Source organism: Vigna unguiculata, chromosome 9, assembly GCF_037176805.1.
Source record: "Vigna unguiculata cultivar grain cowpea cultivar isolate G323 ecotype 2 chromosome 9, ASM3717680v1, whole genome shotgun sequence".
Taxonomy (NCBI): domain Eukaryota; kingdom Viridiplantae; phylum Streptophyta; class Magnoliopsida; order Fabales; family Fabaceae; genus Vigna; species Vigna unguiculata.
The window spans coordinates 35480076-35491726 of record NC_140800.1 but is presented as its reverse complement, the minus strand read 5'-3'; the positions used below and the strand labels follow the sequence as shown (position 1 = coordinate 35491726).

Genomic DNA, 11651 nt, shown 5'->3' with positions numbered 1-11651 from the left:
AACTGAGGCCACAAAAAGAGACAAATTATAATCCCCACGAGTGGCGCGAAGACTGCTGTGGCCAAATTCTGTGGAATTATTTGGATTTGTTACTTCACCGTCACCACTTTGTATTGTATATCTCCTATGTTTTTCGTTCTTGTGTCGTATTCCACGCGCTTTTTTGTTTTTTTTTTTAATATCCATGGTTTTCATTCATTTAAATATGTTTTAGTTATTTATTTTCTAGTTATTAATTTTGTCTAAATAAAAATTAAAATCGTGGTGATTTGTTTTGGGCCGAACTCGTGAAAGTAGCTTTTATGTGATTTAATCACGATGTAGATTTGGGCCCGAGCATTAGGGTGGTGCAAAAAGGTATCCCAGTGAAGCCCGTTCCAAATAAATACAGGGAAGAGCGAATAATGCGATGAATGATAATCGTGTTGCATGGGCGTGAGTGCCGCTTCTGTACTGAACCAGCTCCTCCGCAAGGAAAACCTGAAGCCACAGCAACCCCAAACCAACGCAGTGATCCAAACGATCCTCACTTACCTCAAAGCGGGTCGTATCCGAAAAGCTACTTCCATTCTCTTCGCCTTCCCAAAACCTTTTCCATACTCTCTGTATGCCCTCTTCTTCCGCCTATGTCCCTTCCACCGCGCCATCGTCGAGGCTCGCAAGGTCGAGTCGCACTTACTCACTTTCTCACCCAATCCCCCCATCTTCCTCCTCAACCGCGCCATCGAGTCATACGCCAAATGCCACTGCCTCCGCGACGCCCGCGAACTGTTCGACGAAATGCCCCGACGAGATGGCGGCACTTGGAACGCCCTCATTACTGCTTACTCCCAATTGGGTTTCCCAAACCAGGCTTTTTCCTTGTTTGTATGTATGACTAGGTCCGGGTTTTGGCCCTCGGAGGTTACTTTTGCTAGCGTTCTTGCTTCTTGTGCTGGTGATTCTCAGCTTCTTCTTTCCAAGCAGGTTCATGGGCTGGTCACAAAGTTTGGCTTTTGTGGCAATGTGATTCTCGGGAGTTCACTTGTTGATGTGTATGCCAAGTGCGGGGTTTTGGTTGATGCTCGCAGGATGTTTCATGAGATTCCGCAGCCTAATGCTGTCACTTGGAATGTGATCGTGAGGCGTTATCTCGATGCTGGTGATGCAAGGGAAGCGGTTTTCATGTTCTCGCGGATGTTTTCCACGGCGGTTCAGCCGATGAATTTTACTTTCTCTAATGCTCTTGTTGCTTGTTCCACATTGTCTGCACTCCAGGAGGGTATGCAGATTCATGGGGTGGTTGTGAAGTTGGGCCTCCAAGAGGATAATGTCATTTCGAGTTCGCTTGTGAACATGTATGTCAAGTGTGAGAAGCTGGAGGATGGTTCTCGGGTTTTTGATCTGCTTGGTTCGAGAGATTTGGTGTCTTGGACTTCCATTGTTTCGGCGTATGCAAAGAGTGGGAAAACTTTGGAGGCAAGAAAGCTTTTCGATAAGATGCCTGAACGGAATGTGATTTCATGGAATGCAATGTTAGCGGGATATGTTCGGTGCTTTGAATGGTCCGAGGCGTTAGATTTTGTATATCTCATGCTTGATGAGATTGAATATGTGGATCATGTCACACTCGGTTTGATGTTAAATGTATTTGCGGGTGTTTCGGATCATGAAACAGGGAAACAGATTCATGGATACATCTACAGACATGGCTTCCACTTGGACATTAGGGTTAGCAATGCCCTTCTTGACATGTATGGTAAGTGTGGGAACTTGGACAGTGCCAGGGTTTGGTTTAACCAGATGAGTAAGTGGCGTGACAGGGTTTCTTGGAATGCTTTGTTGGCTAGCTATGGCCATCATCAATTAAGTGAGCAGGCGTTAACAATGTTTTCAGAGATGCAGTGGGAGACAAAACCAACCAAATATACATTTGGAACCCTTTTGTTAGCTTGTGCAAATACCTTTGCCCTTTACCACGGTAAACAAATTCATGGATTCATCATTAGACATGGATTTGAGATAGATACTATAATGAGAACTGCTTTGGTCTACATGTACTGTAAATGCCGTTGTCTTGAGTCTGCTATTGAGGTTCTGAAGGGAGCAGTTTATAGGGATGTGATAATTTGGAACACCATAATTTTGGGATTTTGTCACAATCATAGGGGTAAAGAAGCGCTTGAACTTTTTGTGATGATGGAAGCAGAAGGCGTCAAGCCAGACCATGTGACCATAAAGGGCATTCTGCTTGCTTGCGTTGAAGAAGGCCTAGTTGATTTTGCCATTGAATGCTTTAAGTCACTGAGCAGTAAATACAATGTCCTTCCTCGACTGGAGCATTATAACTGCATGATTGAACTCTACAGTCAGCATGGATCCATGCATGAGCTTGAAAATTTTATGAGGACAATGACCATTGAGCCCACACTTCCTATGTTGGAGAGAGCTCTTGATGCTTGTCAGAAAAATGAGTGGTCAAGATTGGGAGAATGGATTACAGAAAAAATTAATGCATTTAAACACTAATTAATTTCAACCTGTAGGGTGCGTGCATTGTAGCAGCCAGGGCAGAGCAGGCTGGTGTTGTCATAAAGACAGTAAGTCACATGGCAAATACATGCAGTGGAATATAAGTGATCAAGGTTTATATTGATGACCATCAGGTTAATACATGGGTGTGCTGCCGGAGCATGGATACTTTCTGCCGTTGCAGTGAGCAAGACATTCTCCACTTTTGCTGAAACAAGATGATCGTGGTGACTATTTTCCTGGGATGTAGCAAGCTTTAGGATTTACGATGAGAAGTTTATGTTTTAAGTTACAATAAGCATATGCAAAGAGAAAGGACAAACTCCGCTTTTATCGGAACATTGCCAGTTGATAATGGCGTCAAGGAGTGATGATTGGCATACTTGGATTGGAGTTTAACATTCATTTGAGGAAATCATATTACATAGAGGCATTGACCGGAAGTGTCGTATTTTGAAACAACCTGTTTCTTGCTTGGAGAATAAATTGCACAAGTAAGCTTTTCACTGGATTTGAAATTCTAGACCACAACGAAATTATTTGCTGGAAAATGTGAAGGATCGTTAGTGACAGTTGGCATGCTGAAGTATGATTGCTACCTCGGTCAAATACCCCAATGAAAGGAGGTTTGTAGTTAACAATACGGTGGAATATTCTCGGCAAGATAGTAAAGTAGGAAGCTGAGAACTAATTGTTTAATAGGACCATTTTGCTTAGGGGTGTTCAATATGATCATAATGTGATCTTAAGGGAGTGAATATAATTTTCTTTATAATTTTTATTATATTTTTTATTAAATAGTTGAATGGTTACATGAGAAGATAAAAAAAAAAAATTAAGATGGCGAATTATTCATGTTTTAGTGAGAGTTAATTAGTAGTTAAGATTGAAAGTTATTTAGTGAAAGTTAATGTGAAATGTAGAAGGTCTTATCTACTAGTGAGTATGCTATTTTTGCATTTCTTAGGTTTGCCCATGTGAAATTTAGAATCGTGTATAGTTTTCGTTAGTTTTCTTTGTTTCTAGTCTTAGTTGGTTGTTTTACACTTGTAGGAACTAGGTTAGATTGAATCTATTTGCTGTTTTAGGATTAGCTTGTTTAATATGCCTATTTTTGCTGTCAAATAGTGAAATTTTGGGTCTACACATAACAGATTTCGTTTTTCTTGTTATTTTTTACTTTTAGCTTAATTTTTATCTTTCGTATACCAGTTAGAAGTTGTCTATATACTTGCTTAACTGTTTCAATTGCTATATTAGGGCAGTCTAAGTTGTTAGGCTAGTTTAGGATGCATTTTCTAGATTTGAATAGTGAATTTTGGGGTTATGATTTTTTTGTGCTAGTTTTCATGTTTTAAAGCTTTTTCAAGATTTAAGCATTTTTTTTTTTCAAAAATGAAATATCTACACACTGTGATATACAGGACATTTTTTTTTTTGTTCATAGCTCCATTTTGTTATGCAATTAAAGTTTCAATTCTTCTTTGTTTTTTGAATTTTTGAATAGTCTGACATATCTATTTATTTTTAAATGAAATAAAAAATGATAATATATAAAATAATACTAAAGATAAATATATAAAATGAATGAATTAAAACAATAAAATCCGGTTTTAGTTGTTAAGAAAATAAACTTGATAGTAGACTTGTATCTTAAAGTCTTAAGTCTTTTTTTCGTTCTTAAGTCTCAACTTTTTTACAAACTTACAAAGTTATTTATTTTAAGATTAATCATTAATAAAAATAATTAAGAAATATATATTGCTCTTCTAAATTTAATAGTAAGTCTTTTTTTTCCTCGAAACTTGAATTATCTTTTTATAGAAAACTCAATTTTGAATTATGTTCCAATTAATCTATTATCTACCAAAAGATTAAACTATAATTTAATTAATAGTTTTGTAAAAAAAATTCAGTTTCTCAAGATATATTCAAAAAGAAAAACTTTCGAAACCCGTAAATCTAAAAGTACCTAAAAACAAAACTAGACAAAAGAAACACATTTCTAATTCTAATACAAATTCAAAACAGAATAAAATAACAATACAAATAAAAGAAAAACATACTAACCAGAAATGAAAAACATACTAACCAGAAATGAGAGGTAAGAGAAGTCATATAGAGATAAAAGAAGAAAATAAAATTCAGATTGATTATAAGAGAATAAAAATAACTAATCATTTTCTTTCTTATAAACAAAATTATAATTCACTAAAAAAACGTTTTAACTCATTAATTATCATTTTTACTACCAATCAAAATTAATGTACACTAATAATAATTTAATTAAATTTTATTTTCAAACATAAACTTATAATTAATTTAGTAGAACCATATTAATAATAAAATATTTTTTGAGGCCACTTTTATCTTAAACATATTTTTATAATTAGTTTAATAGAAGTATATTAATTAATACTAAAAAAAAATTTGAGATTTTTTTTTCTTAAACATAATTTTATAATTAATTTAATAAAAAAAATTAGTAGTAAATTTTTTTTTTTGAGACATTAAGTCTAAAGTGCTAAACTCGCTTTATCCTTAAGCAAGAGCGTGGGGTGAAGGATTTTGAAGAGAAGAAATTGAAGTGATCTGTGGGCTAGATTAAAGTGAGGTGGTGGAGGTGGTGAATTAATTTATAAAGAGTGAGAGAGGTAATATTAACCGGGTTAAAAGTAAAAAAAAAAAAAAAAAAAAAAAGAGAGTGACACTGTCAAAATAAGAAATATTTTTGGGGGTGCTGGAGGTGCGGAGAAGCCTGCTAAGACAAAAGCCTGATGGGTTTACATAAGAAAAAGCCGAACAAAAACGATCTTAGAAAGAAAACGGTCCAAAACAAAACGAGAAGAGAAACACGTTGGTGACTCTTCAACGCTTGTTTAGCCTTTGACTATAATATATATTTTAGCATTGTCTATAAAATTTCAATATACCGAAGAAATATTTTTTGGCAAAAATTACATTTCTTAATATTAGCTTTGTCTTAAAAAAATGTAAATAATTTTTTCATACCTTCAAAATTGACTCATACCGAAATTGAAATGTCTATAATTTTATCAATATTTTTTATATCATACATTTATTAATTCAATTCTAAGAGTAATCATATTTTTTTTAATTAACGATGTATACATTTAATAGTTTTAATGAGATATTTGTAACTTTATTATATGTTGTTTGTTATGAGATACTGTCTAACTTAACAGGATTGATTCAAAAGTAACATAATAACTACCGAAGTTAAATTAAGATATTCATTAAATATTAAATATAAAAGATATTGATAATCATCCAAGTTGTCAAAAATATACTCTAAAGATTAAGGGTAATGACATTTTAACCCTGTGAATCTTACCATTTATTAACCTACTAACACGTTACTTGAAGTGACATTTTAGTTAATGTTTGAACTGTATGATGTGGCAATTGAGTGAAGCGTGAGGGTGCGTGTATGTTTGAAGTTGTACAATGGGATTGAGTGATGAAGTGCATTCCTAAAGAAAATACCATTCGCAGGAAAGAAAGTTTTGGAGTGAAGTGGTCCACGTAAAAAGAAGTAAGTGATTCCAATGGTTGTATAAACATTTTTAATTTTATACCTATAAATTATATATATTATTAAAATTATATAATAATATTTTCTTAATAATTTGATAAGTAAATTAAAATAAAAAATATACATATTTATTTATTTAAATAAATAAGTTTTAATAATAAAATTTTCTAAACAATTCAAAATGAAAATGATTTTATATAAGAAATAAAAAATATTATTTTTGGTTAATTAATTAAATTATTAATAAACATCTAAAAATTAAGAATATATAAATAATATATAATTGTATAAAAATGTAAAAAAAATAAGAAATTCTTTAAAAACCATTAGCTATATTTTAAAAAATAGTATAAAATTAAAAAATATGGCTATAAAAAATTTTAAAAATATAAAAACTACAAACTTCTAAACATATATAAGTAATAAATAATAAAATAAATAAATTGTTTGCTAGAACCACTATTTGTATAAGTTAAAAAATAAAATTATACATATAAAATAGTAGATGTAATAGTTAAAATTAAAATATACAACTTTTGTATAAAAGTATAAGTCTCATTTTTTTGAATATGACTTTATTGTTTGAAATCTTGTTACCCATTTCATTGAACACAAAACGTACGTGATTTTATTGGACTTCTACGATTTGATTAGCAGTTTTTAAATTTATGAGTGACCTAATTAATATATTTTAAATTTATAGTGGACTTAATTGAAATTTTTTAAATTTATTAGGAATATAATTATAAAGTTTTTAAATTTATCAGGGACCTAACCGCAAAGTTTTTAAATTTATCAGGTACTTATCTATAAAGTTTTTAAATTTATCAGGAACCTATCTATAAATTTTTTAAATTTATTAAGACCTACCTGCAAAGTTTTTAAATTCATTAGCAAACTACCTGCAAAATTTTTAAATTTACCAGAAACTTACACACAAAGTTTTTAAATTTATCAGGGACCTAACTACAAAGTTTCTAAATTTAAGTTTATTAAAGACCTAATTGAAAATTTTTAACTTTAACATGGATAAAATTGAAAATTTTTAAATTTATCAAGGTCCTACCTGTAAAGTATTTTAATTTATTCAGGACCAATCTCCAGTTTTTAAATTTAGTAAGGATCTACCTGCAAAGTTTTTCAATTTATCATGGACCTTCATGCAAAGTTTTTAAATTGATGAGATACCTACTTGCAGTGTTTTTAAATTTTTTGGGACCTATTGGAAAAGTTTTTAAATTTATCAGGGACCTACCTGCAAAATTTTTAAATTTATCAGGGATTTACCTGCAAAGTATCTATATTTATCTAATACCTACTTGCCAAGTTTCTAAATTTATGAAGGACCTACCTTCAAAGTTTTTAAATTTATCAAGGACCTACATGCAACATTTTTAAATTTATCAGGGATCTACCTACAAAGTATTTAAATTTACAAAGGACCTACCTTCAAAGTTTTTAAATATATGAGGGACCCACCTGCAAAGTTTTTCAATTTATTAGGGACCTACTTGTAAAGTTTTTAAATTTATCACGTACCTACCTGCAATGTTTTTAAATTTATTAGGGACCTACCTGCAAAGTTTTTAATTTCTTTAAGGACCTACTTGCAAAGTTTTTAAATTTATCAATGTCTACTTCCAATATTTTTAAATATCTCATGATCTACCTGCAAAGTATTTAAATTTATGGAGGACCTACTTGCAAAGTTTTTAAATTTATGAGGGACCTACCTACAATTTTTTTTAATTTATTAGGGACCTACCTGCAAAGTTTTTAAATTTATCAAGGACCTACCTGAAAATTTTTTAAATTTATCAGGAACCTACTTGCAAAGCTTTTAAATTTATTAAGGACCTACTTGCAAAATTTTTAACTTTATCAGGGATCTACCTGCAAAGTTAGTTTTAAATATCAATCATCTACGTACAATGTTTTTAAATTTATCAGGACCTAAATATAAAGTTTCTAAATTTATGATGGATCTAACTACAAAGTTTTTAAATTTATCAAGGACATACCTACAATGCTTTTAAATTTATGAGGGACCTACCTGCAAACTTTTGAAATATATCAGGATATACCTGTAAAATATTTAAATTTAACAAGGACCTACCTGCAAATTTTCTAAATTTATGAGAGGCCTACCTGCAAAGTATTTAAATTTATCAAAGACATACCTGCAAAATTTTTAAATTTATCAAGGACCTACCTGCAAAGTTTTTAAATTTATGAGGGACCTACCTGCAATTTTTTTTAATTTATTAGGGACCTACCTGCAAATTTTTTAAATTTATCAAGGACCTACCTGAAAAAATTTTAAATTTATCGGGGACTTACTTGCAAAGCTTTTAAATTTATGAAGGACCTACTTGCAAAATCTTTAAATTTATCAGGGACCTACCTGCAAAGTTTTAAAATTTATCAATGTCCTACCTAGAATGTTTTAAAATTTATCAGGACCTAAATACAAAGTTTCTAAATTTATGATGGATATAACTACAAAGTTTTTAAATTTATCAAGGACCTACCTACAATGCTTTTAAATTTATGAGGGACATACTTGCAAACTTTTTAGATATATCAGGATATATCTGTAAAATATTAAAATTTAACAAGGACCTACTTGCAAACTTTCTAAATTTATGAGAGGCTTACCTGCAATGTATTTAAATTTATCAAGGACCTACCTGCAAAATTTTTAAATTTATCAAGAACCTATCTGCAAAGTTTTTTAAATACATTAAGGACCTACCTGCAAAGTTTTCAAATTTATCAAGGACCTACCTACAATTTTTTTAAATTTATCACGGATCTGCCTGCAAAGTATATAAATTTATCAAGAATCTACCTACAAAGTTTTTGAATTTATTATGGATCTACCTGCAAATTTTTTCAATTTATTAGGGATCTATCTTGAAAGTTTTTAAATTTATCAAGGTCTTACCTTCAAAGTTTTTAAATTTATTAGGGACCTACTTTCAAAGTTTTTAAATTTATCTAGGCTCTCCTACAAAGTTTTTAAATTTATCAAGGACCTAAATAAAAAGTTTCTAAAATTATTAAGGATCTAACTACAAAGTTTCCAAATTTATTAACGGCCTAATTGAAAAATTTAAACTTTATCATGGACGTAATTGAAAATTTTTAAATTTATCAGGGATCTACCTGCAAAATATTGAAATATAATCGGCAACGTATCTGCAAAGTTTTAAATTTAGTAGCGACCTACCTGTCAAGCTTCTAAATTTATCAGGACCTACCTGAAAAAATTTTAGATTTATTTGGGATTTACATGCAAAGTATATTAATTTATCAAGAATGTATTTGCAAAGTTTTTAAAACTATGAGTGACCTACTTCCAAAGTTTTTCAATTTATTCCGGACATACCTGCAATGTTTTTAAATTTATCAAGGACCTACGTGCAAAGTTTTTAAATTTAATATAGACCTGCATGAAAAGTTTTTAAATTTATTAGGGACATACCTATAACGTTTTTAAATTTATGAGAGACCTACTTGCAATATTTTTAAATTTATCAGGGATCTGTGTGCAAAGTATTTAAATTTATCAAGGATCTACATGTAATGTTTTTAAAATTGGGAGCAATCTACTTGCAAAGTTTTTAAATTTATCAAGGACCTAACTACAAGCTTTTTAAATCTATCAGTGTTCTACTTGCAAAGTTTTTAAATTTATAAAGGACTTACCAGCAAATTTTTTCAATTTATTAGGGACCTACCTGTAAAGTTTTTAAATCTATCAAGGAATTACCTACAAATATTTTAAATTTATCAAGGACCTACCTACAAAGCTTCTAAATTTATCAAGGACCTACTTGCAAAATTTTAAAATTTATCAGGGACCTACCTACAAAGTTTTAAAATTTGTTTTAAAATTTATCAAGGACCTACTTACAAATTTTTAAAATTATCAGGACCTAAATACAAAGTTTCTAAAATTATCATGGATCTACCTACACAGTATTTAAATTTATCAAGACCAACCTGCAAAACTTTTAAATTTATGAGCGACCTACCTGTAAACTTTTTGAATCTATCAGGATCTACCTACAAAGTATTTAAATTTATCAAGGACCTACCTGCAAAATTTTTAAATTTATCAAGGATCTACCTGCAAAGTCTTCAAATTTATCAGGGACTTACATGCAAGGCTTTTAAATTTATCAAGGACCTACCAGAAAAATTTTTAAATTTATCAGTGATCTATCTGCAAAGTATTTAAATTTATCAAGGACCTACCTGCAATGTTTTTAAATTTATGAAGAATCTACCTGCAAAGTTTTTAATTTATCAAGGACCTACCTGCAAAATTTTTAAATCCATCAGGGATCTACTTGTAGAGTATTTAAATTTATCAAGGACCTATCTACAAAGTTTTTAAATATATGAGGGATCTACCTTCAATTTTTTTCAATTTATTAGGGACCTATCTACAAAGTTTTTAAATATATCAAGGACCTACATGCAAAGTCTTTAAATTTATGAGGGACCTACCTGCAAATTTTTTTAATTTATCAATGACCTACCTACAAAGTTTTTTAAATTTATCAGGGACCTAAATACAAAATTTCTAAAATTTTCAGGGATTTAACTCCAAAATTTTTAAATTTATTAGGGATCTAATTATTGAAAATTTTAAACTTTATCATGGACGTATTTGTAAATTTTTTAATTTATCAGGTATCTACTTGCAAAGTATTTAAATTTATTCGAGACCTTCTTGCGAAATTTTTAAATTTATTAGGGACTTACCTTTGAAGTTTCTAAATTTAATAGGGACCTACTTGTAAAACTTTTAAATTTATCAAAGATCTACCTGCAAAGTATATAAATTTATCAAGAATGTACAAGTAAATTTTTCAAATTTATGAGGGACCTAACTCCAAAGTTTTTCAATTTATTACATACACACCTGCAAAGTTTTTAAATTTATGAAGGACGTACCTGCAAAGTTTTTAAATTTAATATGGACCTGCATGAAACATTTTTAAATTTATCAAGGACGTACCAAAAAGTTTTTAAATTTTTGAGGACCTACCTGCAAAATTTTTAAATTTATAAAGGATCTATCTACAAAGTATTTAAATTTATCAAGGACCTACCTACAATATTTTTAAATTTATGAGGAATCTACCTGGAAGCTTTTTAAATTTATCAAGAACCTGCAAAACTTTTAAATCTATCAGAGATCTACTTGCAGAGTTTTTAAATTTATTAAGGACCTACCTGCAAAGTTTTTAAATTTATAAGGGACTTACCAGCGAATTTTTTCAATTTATTATTGACCTACCTGTAAAGTTTTTAAATTTATCAAGGACTTACCTACAAATATTTTAAATTTATCAGGGACCTACCTACAAAGCTTTTAAATTTATCAAGGACCTACCTGGAAAATTTTAAAATTTATTAGAAACCTACCTACAAAGTTTTAAAATTTATTAAGGACCTACCTACAAAGTTTTTAAAATTATAAGGACCTAAATACAAAGTTTCTAAAATTATCATGGATCTAACTACAAAGTTTTAAATCTATCAGGGAGTACCTACAAAGTATTTAAAT

At 30.2% G+C, this 11651-nt stretch overlaps 1 protein-coding gene across 1 annotated transcript; it reads left to right on the top strand.

Moving 5' to 3' along the window:
- Positions 1–357: 357 nt before the first annotated feature.
- LOC114196312 (Tetratricopeptide repeat (TPR)-like superfamily protein) lies at positions 358–3366 on the top strand. The gene has a single exon (XM_028086914.2). The coding sequence runs from the start codon at positions 430–432 to the stop codon at positions 2506–2508; it is 2079 nt and encodes a 692-aa protein (XP_027942715.1). The 5' UTR covers positions 358–429; the 3' UTR covers positions 2509–3366.
- Positions 3367–11651: the final 8285 nt, after the last annotated feature.

Bases quoted from the DNA above. Each gene is read 5' to 3' on its own strand.
- LOC114196312 (XM_028086914.2), top strand. From the start codon at position 430: ATGGGCGTGAGTGCCGCTTCTGTACTGAACCAGCTCCTCCGCAAGGAA.